Source organism: Juglans microcarpa x Juglans regia, chromosome 3S (assembly GCF_004785595.1).
Source record: "Juglans microcarpa x Juglans regia isolate MS1-56 chromosome 3S, Jm3101_v1.0, whole genome shotgun sequence".
NCBI classification, from domain to species: Eukaryota; Viridiplantae; Streptophyta; class Magnoliopsida; order Fagales; family Juglandaceae; genus Juglans; species Juglans microcarpa x Juglans regia.
Window position 1 is genome coordinate 22,249,054 of NC_054599.1, and position 25,334 is coordinate 22,274,387.

The window sequence follows — 25,334 nt, forward strand, 5'->3', positions numbered from 1 at the left end:
TTGGTAACAAAATACGATAACTAGCTAGCGTGTGAATCAGTCCACCCAAGTGCTCCATTATTATTAAACGCCTTCGTTTCTGGTGAAAGAATATCGTGTAACAACATTGCACGTCTCTAGTACTATCATAGAAGGAAGTAGAATCGTAAAAGGAAGTAGAATGCATGGTAAGCAAGATGGGGTTTGGATCATCCAGAGTTGATGGAAAAGTGCCAATTTTGCTTGCTGCATTATATATATGTAAACGGTACTCGATCTTGGCATCAGATCTCATCGGGTCAAGTGCACTGTAGAAGGTGCTCGATGAATGTGTACGTCAAGCATGGACTTTGAGCTGTTTCTGCGATATATCTCAGTAACTTCAAGAAGTCCGGACCATCATCTAAGCGCATGCAGCTCTCTATTATTATTATTATTAATTTGCAAAACACATTGAAGAGGAAGAGATATATATGTATATATATATTTATATATAGAATGGATCAGCATGTTAGGACGGAGAAAACGGGATTTGCTAGATTTGGTTTGGAAGGTTTTTCATGTTCAAGGAAAAGACAAAAGGATGAAGGAGTCTTATAATGGAGGGTACAGACCGCCCTTGAAATGGGCAGGGGAAGAGGAGCAAAACAAGGGAGGGAAAGATTCATGAGGAAGGTTAAGTGGGATCTCCTGCTCGCTTTGGGCGCCATTAATATTATATCTTGTTGACCTAGAAGAAATTTTCTGCCATGAAAGTTCAAATCAAGGGTCTCTGCTGCATCTTGCACGTTCTAAACTAACCCATAAAAACAACCAGGGGTGGGCAGCAGGGCCCGTCCCAGATGCTGGTCGATATGGATATGGATACAAAATTGATGTAAAAGTCTACTTATTTTTCAAAGCGAGCAACTATTATTTTCAGCAAAGCTACTAACTGGGTCGATACGGATATGGATACGGATACATTTGGCAAGTACTTGGTAAAACCTCACATAAATTAATGAAGTTAAGATTATAATTATAGGTACATGAGATCATAGGCAACATATATGGTAAAGGTGCTGAATTACAAAGTTAATCATGTATGTCGACTGTAAATCTTATCGATTAGTTAGAACACTACCATATTAATCGGATCGATGAACATATAAATCTAATCCATGTTTTTACTTTATATTATCACTAATTTCACACAAACCTATGCCGGAAGGTGGCATGCTAGAGAGCTGGCCTTGTGCAAGTTCCTCCTACACTACAAACGTTATTTTTTGTTTTTTTCAATATTGTTAGCATCAATGAATGGTTGACATCGTACTTTTACTTTGAATATCTTGAGCAGTACAAGAGGTTGACGATCGAGAGTGATCATGATCACCAGATCCAAGAACAACTTGTACTTGTAGTGCCCCAAAATTTAGAAGTTTCGGGTTGGGAAGTAGATTTATGTGTATAAATGTATGGCGCAATGCAACATCTGCACTTTAAAAAAATCAAATCAATCCTTAAAAAAATATGGATCACATGCAGGCGTTTGGTTGGCCCATTGGATGTTTATCATATATTATCTAGTGGGAATGGACGGTGATACAGATAAAGATAGGAAACTTCTTAATTGCAAGTACATGACTTATGGCTTGTTAATTTGGCATCACAAGTACTATATATTCTCATATATTTTCTTTTCAAACGTAAATATAAACAGTTTTTAATTTCAAATTTTTAATTTTTTTTATCTAATAATTATAACTTCCCCAAACTCTCAAAAAAAACATAAAAATAATACAATTTTTTCAAATTTCAAAACAAAAGTAATATTAAAAAACCATATTTAAATAATTTTTTAACTTTATAATATTTTTCTTTAATTTTTCTCTCTCATTTTTTATAACTAAATAAAACATCTTAACTCAAAATATTTCACTATCATCTATAAGAAAAATTATTTGTACATACAAATCCCAATAGACAAGCCTTGCACAATCTCTTTGTAAAAAAGTAGACTCCACATTAAAAAAGTGTAAAAAAAATATATATATTATTTTTTTTTAGTGGAACTCACTTTTTTACAAAAGGCTTGCCTATTTGGGACTTATAACTAGCATTACTATTTTCACAAATATACTGAGATATTCTAAGTGTCCAGATGAGACTAAATATATATTGAGATATACTTAGCCTCGTTTGGATACAAAAAGTGTTTTGTCTCATTTCATCTCATCATTACAATTTTCTCAAATTCTCATATACAATATAATAAACAATTCAACATTTTTAAATCTCAAAATAATAATAATATTAAAAAATAATATTCTAACAATATATTATTCAATTTTTAACTTTCATCTAAATTCAACTCATCTCAACTTAATATCCAAACGGCATTTTGATCAGAAACTATATACACTGCCTCTTAAACTATCCACTTCCTCATCCTTGTAATAAATTGTCATCTTTGTCGTAAATATCTGACTAGAAATAAACATTTTTCTTATAATATTTACTGAAAAACACCACGTAAATATAATAACTGTATCAACTATATATGTACACACACACTTGATTAATGGCATATATGGTAGACTGGTAGTGGGTTGAGTACTCCATGCAGTATCTTAGATAACGATAAAATATTTTTTATTTCACTTAAAAATAGATCAAATATGGACAGTTTATGATCTTTTAATTCGCTAATTAATGACTAGAAACAGGAGTGTGCATGATATGCCAGAGGCATATGGTTTGGAAGTGAAACAGCCTAACAGTATTGACTATTGACCAAAAATTAATAAGATGTTGGTTTAATCATGGCCTATGTATGGGGGCTCGGATAAGTCTTGCCAATAGCTATAGGCCGGCTAGCTATTTAAAAAAAGCACTGTGCATGTTCTCTTGCACAGTCAGTCGAGTACTTAAATCGATTGAAATAAAATTAATTTACCCACAATTAATTGAACAAAAATATTGCATACATTCAATATCTAATCCATAAACAACAAAAGATCAGATTAACGAACATATTGTATTCTTCGTAATTTAAGTAAGAACGTGGATCAGGGATGCACATGGAAACTGTGGCATCCCCGAGAAAGAAGCAGCATTTTGAAGCTTATATATATATATATATATATATATGTGAGCTGCTTTAAAGACCTTTCATTAAAGGGAAGGGCCATCGATTAATAAAGTATGGAGCTTCCCCACCAATAATCACAGAATTAAGAAGGAACACAAGTTCTATGACCTGAGAAGAACAATTGCAATGGCCCAAAGATTCCACTTTTTCACATTCCAAGCCCACGATTATGTCTTTGGGCTGTATATATATGTAGCACCAAACGTTTGAAATTGCTTTGCAAGTTGCAACTAGCATAAAATATTTGAGAAGTGGTATAGATACAAAAGATTATATAAAAATAAGTTTATAAATGATACCATTTTATGTAATTCGTTAGATCTATTTTAAAATAAAAATAATTTTACAATCTAACATGCTGCATCATTAAGTCATGTCAGTTTGTGAGTTTATTTTTATATAATTTTTTTTGTAACTTATAAAGTATTTCACAGAATATCTTACTCGATCGTAAAAATCAATCTCTAATTCCTAAGTTCAACCGTGCATGCGATTTCCATTTCCTCCTGTATAAAAAATCCCCATTTAGAGATCAATCCGTTTGATTCTAATGAGTAGATCGACAGCTTGTTTTGTAACCAACCTTCATTTATTTTCCCATGAAAGCTAGCTAGCTAGTGCACGATACACGCGGCATTTATTAGTACTAGAACATACATTATATTAAGCTGTACTTTTATACTTCGGGTTATATTCTAGATCATTTGTGGCATCATCATCTCCGGATCGATGGGGTATCGAGGAGCCCATGCATAGTTGAATGCACGCCTTGAATGAGTCTTCGCATTGTGCGAAACAAGCTTCAGGATCCGGTGCCAGCGTCAGTGCTCTTGCGTCGCAATTGTTCATGCATGATACTTCTAATTCGCCACATTTATAGATGCACTCCCATGGGCTTGGCGCATTCTGGCTGTTGACATGTGTTGCGGACCATGTTAGCAAGAACACCATCGCAAGGACAAGCCTCAAAAGCATAGAGAAATTATAATGCAGAGTCATCTTCCCTGAGAGAATAATTAAATGCCGCACAATACCATGTGATACGAGTACGCGCGTGCCTCTATCTACGGCATTGTGCCAACAAATTTGAAGTACTTTATATAAGAGGGAGTTGTAGAGACGTACAGTTAGCTGTTTGCTAAAGACATTTTGAAGTGATTGGTTGCATTTCATTCCGGAGGCATGATTTCTTATGAAAAAAGGAACACTCAAGGATGAGATTGGCTGGGCTGTTACAATTTCTTAATTTTCTTTTAGTGTGGTGGTAGTTTGTCCATACGGAGTACTAGTACCTCGCTGAGATTTCCTTGCAGCATTACAACGCACACATAAACCAAGCCTTATCATCCATCTCTTACGAAACAACAGGAAAGTGGCTGGTGAATAGAACACATAAATAAGTACAAATTGTGCTATTTGAAAGACTTTACACAACACACCATCTACATGACATATGGCAAACTGTTGCTGAATCACAAATTTAATCATGTATGTCAAACTGTCTAAATCTTATTGATTAGCTAGAGTGCTGCCATATTAATCAGATGAACATGTAAGTGATTGAGGGTCAAGCATATGGTTTTGGATTCTTTGGGTATGATGCTAAGATTGAAGATTTGCATATTTAGATTTGGGCTTACATTACAAGAAAACTGCTTATTTGTGGCCAGTTAATTCCAGCGAAATGACTATTTACAGATAAAATGAGTCTATTTTGGTCACAAATAGTCTTTTCACCGCAATTAAATAGTCACAAAAACTCATTTTTCTTGTAATGTTATGAATACCAGCACATGATCGAGTGATCATTGTGTGCTCAGGAGGTGGAGTTGGAGTTAGTGTAGACTAAGTGCATGGAAGTGGAGCAGAAGGAGAGCTGTTGAGGGAAGCTGAGGTAGGGAGGTGGGGTTGTGGATCAGGGGTGGGAGCGAGGGTGATTGGTGGTAAGGGAATATGTAGGTGCGGGAGAAGGGCGGGAGCAGTGTGGGTTGGTGAGACTAAGGGAGGTGTAATCCATGTGTCAAATATAGACAAGAGTTGGATCAAAAGGTGGTGGAAAGTGAAGGTTCCCAAGGTATTTATAAGGAAAATTAAGTTCATCAAAAACAATATGACGAAAAATGTAAGTGCAACTCGTGGAAGGGTGATAGCTAGAGGTGTAAATTCAAATCGGAAAATTGGACCAGACCGGTTTTACCGGTTTTGAACCGATTCGGTCCGGAACCGGTTCTTAGAATGTGAAAACTGTCCGGTTCCGGTTTTAGGATTTTTCAGACCGGACCGGACCGGACCAGTTAATAAAAAATATATATATAAAAAATAATATTTGTATTATTGCATATATAAGTTTTATACAAAATATTATATATATTAATATATATAAGTTTTATATATTATGTATAATTATAAATTTTTATGTAAAATTTTTATATATAATGTATATAATTATATATATTCATATATGAAATAATTTATTATTATAATTTATAAATTATTACATAAAATGTTAATACTAAATCACCAAAAGTTTATAACTAATACCAATAGTCTAATATAGACTAATGACTATAGTTATACTTATAATTAATACTACATATTTTTACTAAAAGTTTATAACTAATACTAATATTAAATATATAGTTTATAACTAATACTAATATATAACTTATAACTATACCAATAGTCTAATATTAATACACTATTATATAGTCTAATATATTAATAAAAATATAAAACAGATTTTTTTAAATAAATTTTTTTTTTATAAACAAATTTTTAATGAAAAATTGTGAAACTTACATTTTAAAAAAAGGGACCGGACCGGACTGGAAATCGGTAAAATCAGAAGTATCGGTTTAGGTGAGTAACCGGTGCGTAATCGATTTTGAAAAATACAAAATCAGTACATACCGGTTCGGTTCTAGATTTTGTCTAAAATCGGATCGAACCGGACTGGTTACACCCCTAGTGATAGCATTTGTACCCATGATGACCATCACTATAAAGACACATGGAAGAGTTTTTGGATCAAATTTGTGTTGCTTAGTGTCTCAAGTGTATGGGTAACATTTGGATCAAATTTGTACCCGTTTAGGCCCGTTTGGATTGAGAAGTAATTTTAACTTATCTCATCTCATCACATCATTACAAGCTTCTCAAATTTTTACACAAAATATAATAAATAATATAATTTTTTTAAATTTTAAAATATCCAATACATCTCATCTCATCATTTAAACGAACTCCGAATGTTTACGGTAATAATCACAGGACTAAGAAGGAACGCAAGTTCTATGGCCTGAGAAAACCAATTAAAATGGCCGAAAGATTCCATTTTGGAAGTTCACATTCCAAGCCCAGGATTATGTCTTTGGGCTGTATACAGCACCGAACGTTTCAAATTGCTTTGCCCCAGTTGAAACCATGTCTACGTGAAAGCCCCAAGAAAATGTTGGATTGTGCTATTGCAATTCGCAATTGGCAGAAAATATTTTACTCGAGAAAATCAATCTCTGATTCCTACGTTTCAACCTTGCATGCGATTTCCATAATTTCCTCCCTTAAAAAACCCCCCATTTAGACATCAATCCATTTGATTCTTATAAGTAAAAGTAGATCGACAGCTTGTTTTGTAACCAACCTTCATTTATTTTCCCATGAAAGCTAGTGCACGATACACGCATTTATTAGTACTAGAACATACATTATATTAAGCTGGACTTAAACTTCGGGTTACGAGTTATTCTAGATCATTTATGGCATCATCTCTAGATGGGGTATTGAGGAGCCACCGCATGATTGGTTGCACTTAACATGTTTGTTTTCACATTGTTTGAAACAAGCTTCAGGATTAGACGTCACTCTTGCGGCACGTTTGTTCATGCATGATACTTCTGCCTGTTCACATTGATGGAAGAGCTGCCATGGGCCTGGCGCATTCTGGCTGTTGACATGTGTTGCGGACCATGTTAGCAAGAACACCATCGCAAGGACAAGCCTCGAAAGCATAGATAAATTATAATGCAGAGTCATGATCTTCCCCAAGAGCATAAGTGCCGCACACTATGTGATACGAGTAATGTGATACAAGGGTGTAGCCCGATAAATTGTCTCGAGAAGGCTAAATATATTTTTTATCATACATTTTTATTATATTTAAAAAATTTGAAAAATATCATAATATTATTAAAAAATATTTCTTTAATCATTAAGTAAAAAAAAATAAAAATTTGTCAGGACCCATATCGAACCGGTGATTGAGAGAAATTATTCAATACTTTATATAGGAGGGAGTTGTAGAGAACATTTATTACCAGTTATTTGTGACGAAATAGACTATTTGTGACATGAATAAACTCATTTTGACAGAAAATAAATCGCAATAAATAAGCAATATTTTTGAGTGTGTGGTGTTAGTTCTTCCATACGGACCTCGCTGAGATTTCGTTGCAGCATTACAACGCACACATAAACCAAGCCTTAAGGCCCTTAACAGTTAACATCCATCTAGCGGGAACGGTGAACAGAACACAAAAATAAGTACAACTATTAGTGAGAGGGAACACCTGGCATGAACGTTGAGATGGCCGAGTTGGTCTAAGGCGCCAGATTAAGGTTCTGGTCCGAAAGGGCGTGGGTTCAAATCCCACTCTCAACATCATTCTTTTTATTCTTTTTTATTTCTTTTCCCTCTTTGCGGCCTCTCGATGAAAGGCGGATATGAAGTTCTTATATAGGAGACAAAACGACAAGCGTTGGAATGATATAGTTGATGGACGTTTATACCCCGGAACTCGGTGTTGCCCTAGACACCTCTAGAAAGCACAAATCAAGCGCTCAGATATAATTATCTACTGATCCAACGGTCCTCATCTTTTAGAATTATCCTTTATATACGTCCTAGAGTCCACCACATTGGCTCCTCTTGCCATTTAACAGAGATTAGCTTTCTAGCGCTCTCGGCAGGGTTTCTTCTAGGGTTTGCGGATTCTCAGTGTTAGTCCCTCTCTGTTCAAGATGGTGAGGCCGATACCTCTTAGCCAGTTTTTCTTTATATCTGTGTTCTGATCCGAATCGCTTCTCTCACTCTTTCGCTGTCTTTGATCTTGCGTTGATGTCTTCATTGTATATTGGATTGTTCAGGTACTTCAAAATGACATCGATCTGCTCAACCCTCCGGCCGAGCTGGAGAAGAAGAAGCATAAGCTCAAGCGTCTCGTTCAATCGCCGAACTCCTTCTTCATGGTAATTATCCGTATCTTGTTTGAATTTTTTGAATCTGTTTCTGAATTCTGGTATTGATATTTCTTTTAAATTTATTCAGGACGTGAAGTGCCAAGGATGTTTCAACATGTAAGTTCTGCGATCAATTATTAAGTACCGCTTTTATTATCTGTCATAAAACTCGGGGTGCCAGACCTTGCTTGTGATTTTATGGTTTTTTTTATCAATATATAAATAAGATCCTGCTTTCTGTTTATCTTTATAAACTAAACCAAAATTGAAAACGCGAATCAAATATATGCAGAACTACGGTGTTCAGTCACTCGCAAACAGTGGTAGTTTGTGGGAACTGCCAGACGGTGCTGTGCCAGCCGACTGGTGGGCGCGCTAGGCTAACTGAAGGTTGCTCTTTCAGGAGGAAGGGGGATTAATTCCTTGTTGGTTATTTTCTAATCGAGTTCAAGTGAAGCGCGCATGGGTTCCTTTTTTGTGGTTTTGATTTCCAAAATATGGAATTTCTTAGGAAGAAGTTTTAGACATCTGTTGCTACATTAGTTTTGTTTTCTTTCAATCTTGTTCTGTGCGATGGAATCGGGTTTTGTTAGACATTATTGATTATATATCAATCTTATATTATCGTTATTGCTCGTGGAGGTTACCCTGTCATGTTTGGGTTTGAAGGCTGTATATGCCTTCTGATATTATTGACCGATTGTTCGAACCTGTAAAGAAATTTTATTGACCGACTGTTCGCACAATTTAAGTTTTGTTCAGATGATGGTCTATGTGCGACAATTTCTCTGCTATATAATTGTCTCTGTAAAGGTGTTTTATTTTTTTTCTTTTTAAATATGAGTATGATGATTGCTGTCTTCTTGTCTACACAAGCATGAAAACTACTTAGAAACCTTGTTCCTTGAATTTGGCTTTGTTGAAAGTGGAAAACGTGTCTTTTTCCAAGTAAAAGTTGAGAATTTGTTAAAATGACGAGAACAGCGGTAGTAATGTTTGTTGTAAACCACAATTTTTCTACGTTGTAAGGTCTTAAGACTCATTTGATAATGATTGAGTTCTTTCTGTTCATGTTATAGTGCTTTGATAATTAATTATCGGGTAATATCCGAAACCATAGCGTCTGTCAGTTCAATTTTGTAGTTTTACCATGAGGGAGCAAGTTTTTCTTGACAACGAGGGACCTCATCAGGCAGGCCCCCACGATTGTAAGTAAATCCTGGATACACAAACTCCACATGCCAAAACCATATAAAGGGTAAACTCTTATAGTGAGAAATTGAGTTCAAGATAGTTGAGTATGCAGTTCATTCCAAGCTTGCCTGCCAACTAGGTTGCACTCTTGAAGTTCTTTCATTCTTCCTGCCTCTTTATTTGGGTGACCTTTTGGATTTTGATTCAATTGTTGCTTGTGATTCCTGCGTTTATTAATGCATCGCTTCTCCTAAGGAAGATCGTAGCTTCAACTTAATGAGGTGTGTTGGTTATCAAATATATATAATAACCTAACTTTGAAGTTTATTTGACTGTCATTGAGTTGGATGCTCTCTGAGCTTCCTTAGTCTCTTGTTGCCGAGTTGTTCCTTCAGTGTCATTATGTGGTTTTCTTGATGTTGTAACCTAATGAATTGTTTGAGTAGAAGAAATGACACTCTAGGCTGACATGATAATTACTTTTTGCTGTATACTCAATACGGGTGACAACCAAATGCGTGGAGTTGGATTTTCCTCCTTTTTTCCGTACTGGTATTTTGTTTGGATGGTGAATATAGACCTGCTGTTGTGATTTTGAATGTCTGTTGTTTGTGCCTTAAGGTACACTACTGCTATGCCTTCAGTTTTTGTTTTTCACAATCCGCCTTGAGATCACAACCATTCATTTTGGGGTGTGTTATTGTAAAATTGATTTGGGTGCCATCGGTTACTGGATCAGGATCTGCATGGTTCTCATTTAAAAACACATCTTATATCCTTCAGGACGCCGTTGTTGAGAAATAATAGAGAAACTAGTGCCATTGGTTTGTGGGGGTGCTTTCGTATTGTTCCATGGTGCTTGAGAGCATTTTGATTTTGGAACGCTACTATTTTATTTTCGTGTATGTTACTAGTTTCCTTTCTAATTCAAGCTATATGACGACTCATTGGAAGTTCTTGTCCGTAGAGTTTTCCGGCATTATTTAATATAATTTTTATTTTAAAATTTGTAAAAGTTGTATTGATTTTTGTGTTTCTAATATAATTCGATAAAAAAAAAAAAAGGTTAAAAACTTAAAATCGAGAAGTTAGTGTGATATTTGAGCCATTTTTTAGAATGAAATTATAAAAAAAGAAAATAAAATAAAATAAATTAAGAATTTTGGCAATTACTTTTTCATTCTTCAAACATATCCGAAACTTTTTATACGAATGGAGAGACGAAAGTGGGTTCGGTTTTTATTGAGATGTTTGGGCTTGATTGACATGAATGTATTAGATTTGAGAACTAAAAGGACTAAGGTTCTGTTTAGATGTTGAACTGAGTTGAGTTGAGATGATAAAATATTGTTAGAATATTATTTTTTAATATTATTATTATTTTGAGATTTGAAAAAGTTGAATTGTTTATTATATTTTGTATTGAGATTTGAAAAAGTTGTAATGATGAGTTGAGATGGATTTATGTATCAAATGAAGCCTAACAGGACTGGGACGAATAGAAAAGTCGGCCCAGCTCCAAACTCGTCTTGGGCTATAAAATATAAATAACAAAAAGTCTATCTACTACCGCCTTGGGTAATTGTGGAGGAATTTTTGCTCCCGTGGCAAGTGAAACGACACGTTTTGAACGAAACGGGCTATTTTCTTTTTTTCCTTCTCTTTGTTTCGAAACTCACTCCTCCAGACTTCATCTCTTCATCTTCCATCATCTTCTTTTCATCTTCCTTCGTCTTCTATACCTTTCCTCTTTGTCTTCAACAATTTCACTATGTCAATGATCCTTCATCTTCAACAATTTCACTCTGTCAGTGATCCTTCATCTTTGACAATTTTCTCTCCAGCGATTTCCTAGTTTGCTATTTGTACCCTCCATTCCATTTCAAGAAGCTTAAGTTCACTCTAACGATTTTTGGTCTTCAACCATTTCAATCCCTTTAGCACGACTGCATCTCTCCTCTTTGTCTCTGCAACCCCTTCATCTCCCCTTCAAGCTTATATATACAGAGTCATGTAGTGCGAGAGTGGTCTTGAGTATGCTTCTTCAAGATTGCAATGTACACAAAATATATATCCATCTTCATGAAATCTTCACACAACAAATCAAGAGCAAAATAAAACCATAAAGAAAACCAACAAAATAAGAAAATAAGTATGAGTTTGTAGAAACCATAAAGAAACCAGTATCAGTATGAGTTTGTAGAAACCAAAATGAGAATAAATATGAATTTGAGCAAAACATATTAAAAACCAGACCTGAGCTCAAGCAGGTTTTTCTCTTCTAAACACGAAGACGACGAGGACAGCAGCAGAGATCTCTCATTCTTCCAAACTCGAGATCGAAGAGAGTCGAGTTTTTCTTTCTAGCTTTTCATCTTAGACCCAAGATCGAGATGAGTTTTTCTTCCCAAAACTCAGGCAACATGATCTCCAGTTCCCAGACCTAGGCGGCAAAATCTCTTCTTCCAGTTTAGAGATTGAGCAGAGAAGAGCTTTTCTCCCCTTCTTCCAAACGACGTAACCTCCAGCTTCCCTCTTCAACAATTTTTCCTTTATTGTGTTTTGTTTTCATTTTTGTTCTTTTTTTTTTTAATAATATATCAGATAAAATGACATTATGCAACGTCAACCGGTTTCCTCACAATTACAAGAGCTGGTGGTATATAAAAGAGCTGTATAAATAATAAACCCCGCCTCTCCAGGTCCTTTAGCGAGGCAAGAAAGATTTATCTCAGCTTCTTTCCGACCAAGGCATACATTATAGTGGCTACCATTTTTTTTTTTTTTTTTAAATCTCAGCGTTAACTGTGGTCTGTGGATATCAATTGTCAACAATGGAACGCGTTTTTATGCTATTTCAATTACATTAAAAAGGTGTAAATTGAGTAGTTTATCAACCACTGGTTTTGTCAAGGGGATCTTAACGTTGGCCATGTTTTATTCTGCTAGGAGTTTTTTTTTAGGGACATCCTTGTAGTTTTGGGGTTTCAACACCCGAGCATAGGACCCAATTGTTTTTAAGGACAATGGGCCGTGGCATTCAGTCAAAAGGCCATTGGCTAATCTTATTAGCCTTGTTCACTGGTCAGTCCAGATAGCTCAAGGAATAATACTAAGGTACTCCCATTTCTTCATCTAACTCGAATCAGGATCAGGTATATATAAGGATCTTTTCAACATTTCTTGAGCGAGGATGGCTAAATTGGCTCAATCAATCCCCCCAGGGGTGGTGATTCTCACCTATCCAAACAAGGTGCTCGAGATCTACGCCTACACATCATAGTTCTCATCATTGGGACAGTCGAGATCACCCCCAAAGTTGAAATAAAGTGATCAACCACCCATGAGATTGTTTTAGCTGGGTGGTCCACTATCCCAACCACTTCACTTGAGATGGTTTCACCATCCTTAAATGATCAGTTATCTCTTATTTTCTTTATTTAATATTCTTCGATTATTATGAAAATAATTGAAATAAGAGTAATGTTAGATATGTGTGCAAGTTTTGTGGATTCGTTTTATAAAAAAAATGACGAATTATAAAAGAAAAATTATTTTTCATTTGGATTTCTGATTTATCTATTATTTAAAAAAAAAAGTGTGTAAATTTTGCATATCTTGAGACTTTATATATCATTTTTCTAACATAATTTTGATAAAAAAAAATCTTTAATATTGAGCGTTATTTTTAATAAATAAAAGACCGATATTATTCTACATTAATCTTCCACATATAAGGGTAAATTTCTTAGGAACATGTTACTTATTATTCTTATACCACATACTAATATATGATTTGTCATTTTTATTTTTCTATTTAAAAATATATATTTATATATTAATATGTATATGTTTAAATAAAAAGATAAAAATAACAAATCACATAGAGTGGCTCTATAGTCACTATTGGGAGCTCCCACTTGGGGCTCTCGTTAGTGTATTTCATCTATTTTTTTAATTTTTTGCTTTTTTTTACGTATATTTTTTTACATTTTTAAATATTTAAAAAAATCACATCATTAAAAAAATATTTTGCTAATTATTAAGTAAAAAAAAATTAAAAAAGAAACCTCAATAGGAGATCTCGTGAAAAAATTAGTATTTTGTGTGTGAGGTAGAGGAGGATAAGGTAGAATTTATCGAGCTTTCGTAACTGGGGCAGGGCGCGGAGGACATGGCTTATTTATCTTACCTGTCCAAGTCATGAGTTACAAGTTGTACACATACAATTATCGGCTCATGGTAGGACCGTTGACTCTGAGTCAATGCTTTTGGCTTGAGACAGTTATGACCATCTTTTGTTAAATAAGGTGGGGCCTATTAGTTCAAATTCGGAATTATCTCTCTCTCTCTCGTCTTCTTATGTTCTTGTCCGTCGTGGCCATTGAGTGTCCCATTAAAACTCATGAGATGTCGCTTGTTCTTCATTTTCGGCGAGGGATATGAACATTAAGCTAAGCATTGGCTGACCAGTCAAATGAGAATATTTCATTCATATCTCCAATGCTTATTAAGGATAAAGTTGGATACGTATGATTTTCTGTTGAATTTTCTTGTAAATGTCACCGATGAAGTATATATGTGTCTTATCCGTCAAAACACTTTTAGCCACTCTTTTAATTTGCACAACAAAGATCACTGCTTAGCTTGCAGAGAGTTTCTCGCTCGATCGTAAGTTATACTGTATACTACTCTCATCGTACTCATGTGTTGATGTCTTATTATTCATTCACCATTATATTAACTCTTCTTTTTCAAAGTAATTACCAACCATATATAATGACCACACAATAGTAACGCCAATACAGGTAGACATTGAAAAACTGTTTAAGATGGGTCCAAATGGAGTCATGTCTGGTCTGTTAATTTCAGGAACGAGTCAGATGGGACCATCATTAACCCTTTTTTCACTTGGTTTGTTGTAAGTGTTAGGAGGGATTGATTTACCTCAACTTTAATGTCTATATTTTATAAAAATAAATTTATAAAATAACGTAATAAATTTATAAATTGACGTATTTTATATGATATGTTAAATTATAAAATTACATTTATTAAAAATAGTATGTGTCTCGTCAGTTTAGATTTATCTATACATGCCAGTCAATTTCCTGAAATATAACGAAGCCACTGATTAGTTTACTCCCGCTGCTGCAGTCCCTATCGTCTCTTGCTATTTGAGGATATATATATATATAGAGAGAGAGAGAGGATATATATTTCTATATAGGATACCAATTTGCAGTTTCGAACTTTGGTGGAAGGAGCCTTGCAACTTGCTTATTCTGCTGTAAAAATCTGTACAAAGTCCTGACAAGCACGGCCGACCTCACCTTACCAATACCGACAGACTCGCTCAACCGTGTTGCCGACTTTGCCTTTGTCGTTGCCGTTGTTGACTCTTTCTTGCTTTGTATCAACCGAGTCCCTCTTCAAAAGCATGTCGGGATGAGACCCTTTTCTATCTACTTCGGCGAAACACTTGCAATTATCTGGTACTGGGTATTAGAGTTGAAGCAGCTTCCTGCGTCCCAAGCTAGCTTTCTATCCAGGTTGCTTTGCTTATCATTTATTTTCTTCTCCTTTGTCATGTCCCTTTCTACGCTTTATCTTCTAATGGTTTGGGTTCAAGTCCACGCAAATGCAGATTTTGTCATGTCGTCTTTGCCAGCGAGAACTGGGAGATACAGACAACGCTACAAGGATCATCTTAGGCTTGTCTCAGGGTCAGTCACTTTTTCTACTGAAAAGTCCAAAATTTATTTTCTTTTTTCATTCACGTGTCAATTTTCATCTTAGTTTTCATGTTATATCGACGTATTGCATTCGAGGATTGTGCCTTTTTCTTTGATAATAGCAGCGTATCCTCGTGCTTCTACATGATAAATGACTTGAGGCTATACAACTATGCTTTAAATTGTATTTCTGTAAAATAATGTTATTTTTATAATTTAATTTGTAATCATCAGTCCCAAATTATTAATTTTGGCAATCAACCCCAAACGAAAAAAAAAAATTGCAATGTTAATGTTAATCCACCTGGTTTACAGTAATTTCATCTATTCCCCACTTCTGTCCTCTTTCCTTTTCTGTCTATATACTACCAATGCTCTACCCTTGCATAGATTGGAATGCTTTTATTTCTTCTGCAGACTACATGATCTATATATGCTTACGTTTTTTGGTGCAAACATGATTAGGTGTATTCCTTACCGGCTTGGAAAGAATTTCAATTGTTGCTATAACAATCCAGAGAAAAAATTGCTTGTTCTTATGATTTCTTCACCAGATAGGGATGATCTTGTGTTTCCGAAGGTACTAATGATGATCCTCCTTCGTTTGTTGGGCACACGATCATGCTCGACTCTTTTCGTTTAATTAGTGCATGTTACCTTCTATAATAATTATAAGTTGAGAATTAATGTCAATGACTTCATTGGAATGCCAGGGCGGATGGGAGAATGATGAGACTATAGATGAAGCCGCACGTCGTGAAGCCTTGGAGGAAGCAGGAGTTAGAGGAATACTCAGTGTAGGTTTTTTTTTTTTCCTTGCTTCGAGTTTTTTTCCTTTCATTTACAATGCTGAATTATGGTTTGATTGCTTTTCGGGTATGCGTACGAACTTGTTATAGTCAAAGAAATCATGAATATGATTATCATTCAATCGATTCATCGAATTCAAGCTGATTTCTCATATATTTTTTCAGGAAAATCCCCTAGGAGTTTGGGAGTTTAGAAGCAAGAGCAGACAGAACAGCAGCAGCCTGGAAGGAGGTTGTAGAGGTTATATGTTTGCATTAAATGTGACTGAGGAGCTCGACTCTTGGCCAGAGCAGGCTAGCCATGACAGGAAATGGGTCAGTATTCCATAAAAATTAATTGAAATTATATAATATCTAATGTTTCATTGAAAGACAACTGGTAATTGATTTGGCTTGACGACTGTTGCCTCAAATTAAGAAATCCTATGTCAACAAATTCTAGTTTGGCTTCAGTTGAAGACTTGGGCTTTTGTTACCCTCCACAGCTTACCACAGAGGAAGCATTCAAATTCTGCCGTTATGATTGGATGCGGGATGCTCTTAGAAGATTTTTGAATACTCTCTCAGAGGAAAGTTCACTCAAGATGGCTGGAGAATCAAAGGAAACCCCAGTTATAAGGCCAGTTGCAGATGCAGGTGAAGTGCGTCAGATGTCATCACCTGGCTGCTTTGGTAACCCTTCTGGTGTCCAACACCTCGAGAATTCTTGCTGCAATTGCGAAGTGCAGGGCTGACGGCTTCAATAAAATTCGGGCATCGTCCTCTTTTGTGTAAAAAGACAAAAAGTGGGGTTGACGACTTGAATACATCTTTGTAGTGGAAGCAAGCAACTGTATTTTGTAGAATTTGTCCATGTCCTTGATTCTGCAATTCTAAATAACTTTCAAACTGTTTCCCTCTAGGGTAAATCTTGTACATAATTCAATTAAATTAGACTCAAAGAAACTACCAGTCTTCTGTTTGATTTTTTTCTAGTTGATGTTTCCCTCAACGACCATTTTGTCACACTGCCATGTGGTGTTGTTAAATTGTTTTGAAATGACTGATTAAGATCCAGTTCTAACTTCTAGGCTCCTGACTTGTGACTGACCTTCAATCCATTGATGTCGTTTGACAGTCATAATTTATACACCATTTCTAGCTTAGAAGAGGGTCGAACATACATTAGGAATGGCAGAGTGGTTCCAAGCCCACAAAACCTCTAAGAACTTTGGGCATTTTATTTCAGCAGCTACAAAACTGCCCTAATCTGAATCAGTCTTTAGTGTTGGACGGTAATCATGTTGATTGAACATCTAAAATGGGATGTGGAAGGAGGTTTGATTTACCTGTGCAGACGTACGTAGAGCTGAGTGTGGTACATCATTATATGCATTGTGTGGGTGTGTAGTCATAATTCAATTTAAAGACCTGTACTCTAATCTCATGTCAAATCACTATTCATCACATGCAGTCCAAATCGTGACCGAAATAGGACATAAACTTCCTCCAACCTATATATAAAAAGTTATTACGTGTCCCAGCTTGGGCATGTGGCAAGCATATGCCTTCCACGGGTATATGCTGCTCGCAGTGATCGGCTGAACTAACAATGATGTAAGGGCACCATGATCGTCTTGCATCCACCATTTTGTCACCGTGAGTAAAATGCATGCGAAGCAAAAGAAAGACAGCCTTGGTTTCCAGGGGGCATGATTTTCAAACGCAACGAAACATCAAACTGAACGCTTTCCCTCCCTCTCCCTTGAGAATTTTTTTTTTTTTTTTTTAATTTGAGAGAGTATGGAACTCAGACCTTCATTTTAAAAACTGAAGATTATACCAACCAGACTGGTCTTCCTCCCCAGAACTCGATCCTTTCATGATCAGTAAAAATGTGAAATAAAAAAGTAGCGCTGCGCAGTTCTACTAACATAAAACGACAAATATTGGGTTACTCTTTTAAAGTTTGTGAATTGTGGGTTTGAACTTTCTTTTTCCTTGACCATTTCGAGTTTGGCACTGCAAATATGAATTTGTGTGCTGATAACAATCTTTTGCATGCTTTCCAGTGACGCGCGGGGATGTTTTCTTTGACTTTGCCCTTTCTTTTCTCGGGCATCTCTTCTCTTATTTTGTATCTTTGGGATTGGATATTCATGGGATTTGCAGAAGATACTTAGACCTTTCTCCATTCGACACTATACCCTATACACCTAATCTCTGTCTTTATCCGCTCTTTGAAAAATGGGGACCTTTGGGATTACAAATTACAAAGACTTGCATGCCCCGTTTCAGTTTTCACACTTGTTACTTTTGTCTTTACTCTCTCTCTCTCTCTCTCTCTCTCTCTCCTTCTTCTACCCTACACAATATTGCAGAAATTGGCATAAAATGTTCAGAAATGCTTGGGTCCAAATACATGAAAAAAAAAAAAAAAAAAAATTAAATGCACTATTAGTAGATTTATTCGGATTACTTTTTTGATAATTGTAGCACTGCTCTAAAATATTTACAGTGATGCAAAAAACAGTCCCATTATACAGAGTTTGGTTACGATAAGATGAGATAAAGATATTTTATTAAAAAATAAATAAAATATTATTATAATATAATTTTTTTAATAATATTTTTAATTTAAATTTAAAAAAATTAAATTATTTATTATATTTAAAAAAATTATAATAATAAAATAAAATAAAATGAGAATTTTATATATCCAAACAGAGCAATGTGTATCAATCCTCAAATAATTGTTGAAGACAAAAAACTGATCAAATATAAAGTTTAGATAAGGAGATAATGTATCAATCCTCTTTCAACTTTCTCATCAACTTGCGTGCCCATTGTCCGTTCTACTCAAAGAATTCATTTGTTTCTCCCCTAAATAATTTGTAGCATACTTTTCTTCACTTCAGCGACCTCGCTTGGAACCGAAGTTAACAACTTATACAGTATGTCGTAGACTCCAGTCTCTTTTCAAACACTATAAAATCCAAGCTATCGTAGTGTGTATATATATATATATATATGTGTGTGTGTGTTTTATACTTCTTGGAGAGTCCTTCAAGAGGAGCCTTGACGATCGATGGGGAGTCACAGTCGCTCCCTCAAGACAAACTAATTGAGTCGAACTGAGTATTTCTAAAAGTGAAAGAAAAATGATAGTTGCGAGTGTATAAATATTGTGTAATCACTTTAAAAGAGTGAATAAATATAAAAAAATTAATTTTTTAATAATAGATTTTACTTTTTTTCAAAACGACTACATGATACTTACGTATTCTATAATTGTATATAATATTACTCTTATAATAAATAATTTTTTTGTCATTTATTATCACACCATGCTTATAAATGACAAAAAAAAAAAAAAAAAAATTGTTTATTGCAAACATACATTTTCACCCGGTCAATACTGACACCAGTAGTACGTGTAGGTCAAGTCATTGCAACTTAGATATAAATTTCACAAGTTCATCATCATCAAAAGGCCAAAAAAAAATTCATCAGATTCAAACAAATATATAATAATATCACACGCGTCTAGCTAGGAAGAATAATAACGACCATTCATCGAGAGGATTGTCCATTATTTCTTTTAGTAAACAATAAGAAATACTCTTTTGTACTGATCAAAGGTCATATATACACTGCATGGGTCCATGCATTGAGTCAAGGTCCGCTTCATGAGTACGTTATATATATATATATATATATATATATATATATATATTATATATAGCTCCAAATTATAAGGGAGAAATTAAAGGCGTTTTGTGGTGCATGTGATAATTAAGGACACAAAGGCATGCATGTTTTTTCGAAGAAAATAATCACTAGGAAGACCTAGATTACGGCCAACTTATAATTAAGAGAAATTCTTAGAAGATAGATAATTAATTTATATATATATATATTGCTTGTTCATGCTAAAGTTGCAACCAAGGGATGCTCAGTCCAAACTGATCTATGAAATATTAAAAGAGAGAAGGCCATTTGCATGCAGGGATTGAAAAGGTGAGAAGGGTTGGTGGAACATATCATTGTATTTAGCTCAAATTGGATGCACATGGCTTAGGCAATTCGTATAATATTAGGGTAACATGACCTTTATGCGCACTTGTTTTTCTATATACTTAATTGGTCTCTCAATTTAGTTGTTGAAATCTAAATTAGTTTAATCGAACCCAGTACGTACCAGATATATAATTTTTTTTTTTTTTTAAATAAAGGATTAGGTCAAAAGTAAGAGATGTAGGCATGGAACCATGTGAGAAAAGAAAACATGTCGCGTGTGGAGAACAAAAAAATGAAAGTGATCATGTTCCTGCTATATATATTTGGACACATGAAACTAGCTAGCTGCAATCTTGCATATATATATATATACTTTGTGCTGCATGAAAGAGGCAGGAAGGTGTGTGTGTATATATATATATATATATATATATATATATATTAAGAATGAGATGAAAAAAAAAGAGTTAATTTAAATGATACTATTATAATTATGACTAATACTAAATACAATTTTAATGTATAAGTTTTGCACACTTTATTTTTAAAAAATAAGGTTACTATTAAAAAAATATATATTTGTTTATGTAGATTCCAAACTTATTCACTTTTTCAAAAGAAATAAACGATACTCTGTATATACTTTAAGACAGTAATGGCCTCGTTTATTTTCACAAAACTTCTTAACTCGTCTTATCTAATCATTACAATATTTTCAAATTCTCACACAAAATAAAATAAATAATTTAATTTTTTTAAATTCTAAAACAAAGTTAATATTAAAAAAATATATTTTAATAATATTTTATTTAATTTTTAACTTTCATCTCATTTCATTTATAAAAACAAACCTATATACCATTAGAGTCCTTCCACTCAAGGGGATGGATGATAATTGAATATGTAGGTATATTTGGCAATGATATGGTGCAGATTGCTAACCTTTCTGGGAATATGGATAAAAGTTCAAAGGCCTGCTGCACTGGTCACGATGATTTGATTATTTAGAACAATCCATCCGTGATTGGTACCCGATTCAAGGGATCGATTCTCTTTCTATATATTCGGATGTGAGAACTTTATATAATTTAATTGCATGAATTCAATCAAAAGTGGAGCAGAACATGCGAGTCATATCATGATTATTGTCAATTAAATTGCTTGGCATGCCCCTGCTTCTTAGTCAGATTATCCTTCGCTGCATGCCTGGAAAAATTCAAACACCCGGCCTTCTTTATATTTAATTAACGGGGGTATTTTGTTTCTTCCCAGCTGGGAATTGAAGGACGAGATTATCCAATTCCTTTAGTTAATTCGATCGGAGGGTGGATACAGAAGCAAAAATATATCCAATTAATACCAGTACGTACATTAATACAGTGATATGATCATCTCATCTTCCAATATAATAATGATCATCAGAATGTAAGGTACTCTAGACAAGGGTTCCATGCAGTTTCTCATGAACTAAAACAGCCATCTTTGAAACAAGAAAACTAAGAAATAACGAGTAATGATATATACAAATTTCGATGTACAAACTCAGGTAATCCTCCTTTTGAGAAAATTTGCCCTATACTTGTATTTTAGGGAGTTGTACATATAATAGATGGAAAAACTCACAAATTCAAGGGAAGATTAATGGGGCATATAAGAAAAGTTAAAACTAATATATATATATATATATATATAGGCCAGAGATAATGATAGCATGCACCCATCCATGGATAGAGTGGTGGGCTCAATCACATGATTGGGTACGTAATAGCAAGTGTGAGAGATTGATCAAACTCATCATGATCATCGTTCCATGTGGGGGGGATTTTATAGAGGGCAAGGCAGGTATAAATAAATGGACACAAAAATGTTTTTATTTAAACAGCCAGCCTACATGCAACTGCCGGAAAACAAGGCCTACAATCATTCTCTCTGATCTAAACTTCACTTTGTGATCTATATAAACAAACTACAAGAGAAATTAAAGACTCTCTCTCTCCGCAGAAAATCGCTTTGTGTTTTGCTCGTTATTTTTAAGGTCGCTGAAAAAAACATTCAACCTAATTTGTCTTTCACTTTCAGCTAGCCTAGCCAGTTGAAATCCAAGACTTATCTTTTATTCATAGAATCAGACATCATGAACTTTAACAACTCGCCCTCCTCCTCCTCCTCCTCCTCCTCATCAAAGTCCAAAAGGAAGCAACACCAACAACCACAACTAGTACTACTAGAAAACCAGCAGCAACAGCATCAGCAACAAGAAGGAGAAGCGAGGTTTCTCGGGGTAAGAAGAAGGCCGTGGGGTAGATACGCAGCGGAGATAAGAGACCCTTCCACCAAAGAGAGGCATTGGCTCGGCACCTTCAACACTGCCGAGGAGGCCGCCTTGGCCTACGACCGCGCCGCTCGCTCCATGCGCGGTTCCAAGGCCCGCACCAACTTCGTATACTCTGATATGCCGAGCGGTTCATCCGTAACCTCTATTATCTCACCCAACGAGTCATCGCAGCATGATATCTCTGCCCTCTTCGCTACCGACCAACAACAAAACGATGCGAATACTCACTCCTCTACCCAGCTCTTCTTCGGTCAGGACCCTTTCATCAATGCTACTACGTGTCCATTTTCCAGCGGGGACGGCTGGGCTCAGGGAACTACGGATTTTGGGTCCAGTTACCAGCCCATTACGGCTATTACGGATGGTGGGCAGGCGCGCGCGCACCCAAGCTCATGCTCGTCCCATGACACTACTGAGCTCCCACCTTTGCCGCCTGACGCATCTACTTGTTATGGGGCTGGAGTGATGGGCTCCAATATGGGTCAAGAAGTTTGGAGTGACACCAACTATTTCGAGATGACCGAACAAACAAAGAATGGGCTAGACTCAGCTGTTAGTGGGCCGTATATGGATTTTTACTCCAATGAGTTTGTGCAGCACAGCCCACTGTTTGGGAGGATGCCACCGGTTCCAGACTCGGGTAGCGATGCATTTGGTTTGGGTTCTTCATCTCCCTACTACTATTAAATAAACCTCTCCCCCCACCGATTTTTCAAACCGTCTGTTCAACATTGAGGTATGTTTTCCTTGTTTGGTTGTTTGTTTTCTTTTGGGGGGCGAACAAGTGCAGATGCTGAATAGTGTATTGTATGGTTTTTGTTAAGCTTATGCGAGATTTTAACCTTTTTGGACTACAGATGAGCAATGGTCGGATTGCTAGAGTCTGTAAAGCAATCCTGTAATATCTTGCTAGAGTCCACAACCATCCCACTTTCCACCAAAATATTACTCCCTCTGGTGTCAATGACAAGGTTGAACTCTTTTGGTACTTGTACGATTGTGAGATATGGCCGGAGGAGTCCTATTCCGGGAGCAAAGCATTCACATTCACTGCTTGAAATGGCATCAATTTTTGAAGAAGTACCCGAGGTTGCCATGTTAAACGCAGTCATTAATTAGTCAGACTTCTTAATGATTATGGCCTATTCCCTATAGTTGCATTGTCCGAATATTCGTCAATAAAGAAGAAAATCTTTGACCACTTGTCATCTTTCTACCGAAAGACGGGTTAAAATGTCAAGAGATTTGTCGTATGCTCAACTCCGCACAATATAGGAATTGGCACACCTTTGGGAAGAGGGGCAGTCTTACTCTGTGTGTGTAAGCATAGCATTTCTGGTTAAACCTGCCTAGTCCAACTAAGAAGAACTAAAGTAAGTAGATGTATCTTTTTCCTCTTGGGAGGGTACTATGAGAAGTGGGGCACCTCATAGGGACCTCAACCCTCCTAATCGAAATAAGGGAAGTCAATATATGCCTACCAAATTACAAATGGGAATTTTTCTTAAAACAAAAAAGCAGAGCATATAGAATGAATTAAGGTTCGAGACCTATCGTCATTCTACAGAACAAGCCATCGTCTGTAACTCTTAACCAATTACAAAAGCAAAGAGGAAATCTGGACATAAGATTTAATCCTGATAGAGATACAAGTGATTCTACCCACCAGCAAATTCCCTTTCACGACACATGGCTTCTATTTTGGGTAGAGACCCTATGCTACGAGTGTCACAGACTAACCCAAGACTGACTTGCCATGTCCTTGGACAAAATATCTAGTTGTGTCTTCAACGTACAAAGAGCCCTGCATATATCCCTTCTTTGCACCTCATTCCCAGTGGCAAATGCCAGAGGTCTCTGCCATGGCATTAGGAGCTAGGCAACTCACAGAATTTGTCCTCTTCTCACCTTTATGCATTTTCATTTCAAATTCCTTCCCCATTATTTCCCAAAAATACCCCTGTACTGATTGTGATGAATGCTTTGTCAGCGGAGCTCCTCCCAAAAAGACAACCACCTCTGCATATGATTTGCTTTCCTGGTAATAGGCAATTGCTCCAACCGAGGACCACCCCAGCCAAAACTCTCTTTTGAGTTTCCTTGATAAACTATTCGGGCCCATTGCCAGTCAAAGTGTTAACAAAACGAAGACCTTGGACGGACACCTCCAATCCATCCGATACTTGTATGAAATGGCGTCACCCACGAACACCATACTCACCAACACTAGGTAACGACTGTGTACAATGGAGCATGGTTGTACAAGATAGACCAAGGGTTTGTTTCACATTTCAAAATTTTTCATAATTCTCTTTCAAATATCAATCAAATACAAACACTTTTCAATTTTAAACCTTCAAATTTTTCATCTAATCATTACCTAATCATTACAACTTTTCCAAACTTCCAAACAAAACACAAAAAATAATTTAATTTTTCAAATCTTAAAACAAAGATTATATTAAAAAAATATATTTTAATAATATTTTAACTTTATAACATTTTTATTCAATTTTTTCTCTCATTTTCCAAATCTAATAAAACATATTAACTCAAATTATTTCACAACTATTTACAAACTATTTTACTATGAGAAGTGTAACACAAGCCTTACACTCTGCACACTAATATAGAATTTTACCTTTTTATCCTCGTATTATTTCATGAAATACAAGGATAAAGGAATAAAATCACATATTTTTAAGAAGTGTGCAGGAGTGTAATACTTATATCTAGAATTTTTCTTTTACTATTATTCACAGATTTCTCATCTAATCTCATTCTCAAAACATCCCTTAAATTTCCAGCAAGATGGGTTCTAACAAATTCTGACCTTCCCTCTGATTTAACACACTCCGCCACCGCAGCCACCCCACACTGATTCTGCCCAGAGATATTTCTCTAATAACCCTCCT

The 25,334-nt window shown here is 35.5% G+C and overlaps 3 protein-coding genes and 1 non-coding gene across 5 annotated transcripts; all 4 read left to right on the plus strand.

Moving 5' to 3' along the window:
• Positions 1-7,688: 7,688 nt before the first annotated feature.
• Positions 7,689-7,769, plus strand: TRNAL-AAG. The gene has a single exon. It is a non-coding gene; the product is annotated as a tRNA-Leu (tRNA).
• A 199-nt stretch (positions 7,770-7,968) lies between these two features.
• Positions 7,969-8,982, plus strand: LOC121257431 (40S ribosomal protein S27-2-like). Its single transcript, XM_041158428.1, has 4 exons — positions 7,969-8,131; positions 8,255-8,356; positions 8,436-8,464; positions 8,640-8,982. The coding sequence occupies exons 1-4, from the start codon at positions 8,129-8,131 to the stop codon at positions 8,764-8,766; spliced, it is 261 nt and encodes an 86-aa protein (XP_041014362.1). The 5' UTR covers positions 7,969-8,128; the 3' UTR covers positions 8,767-8,982.
• A 5,711-nt stretch (positions 8,983-14,693) lies between these two features.
• On the plus strand, positions 14,694-17,026 carry LOC121257434 (nudix hydrolase 13, mitochondrial-like). Of its 2 annotated transcripts, none has more exons than XM_041158430.1 (6): positions 14,694-15,093; positions 15,189-15,267; positions 15,742-15,856; positions 15,990-16,073; positions 16,251-16,400; positions 16,571-17,026. In XM_041158430.1, the coding sequence occupies exons 2-6, from the start codon at positions 15,197-15,199 to the stop codon at positions 16,817-16,819; spliced, it is 669 nt and encodes a 222-aa protein (XP_041014364.1). In that variant the 5' UTR covers positions 14,694-15,093; positions 15,189-15,196; the 3' UTR covers positions 16,820-17,026. The 2 variants fall into 2 exon arrangements, with proteins under 2 accessions (XP_041014364.1, XP_041014365.1); XM_041158431.1 differs by having other exon boundaries at positions 14,758-15,093; positions 15,174-15,267.
• Positions 17,027-22,009: 4,983 nt separating this feature from the next.
• LOC121257435 (ethylene-responsive transcription factor LEP-like) lies at positions 22,010-23,443 on the plus strand. The gene has a single exon (XM_041158433.1). It carries the CDS (start codon positions 22,219-22,221, stop codon positions 23,104-23,106), a length of 888 nt encoding a protein of 295 aa, XP_041014367.1. The 5' UTR covers positions 22,010-22,218; the 3' UTR covers positions 23,107-23,443.
• The last annotated feature ends 1,891 nt before the right edge of the window (positions 23,444-25,334 follow it).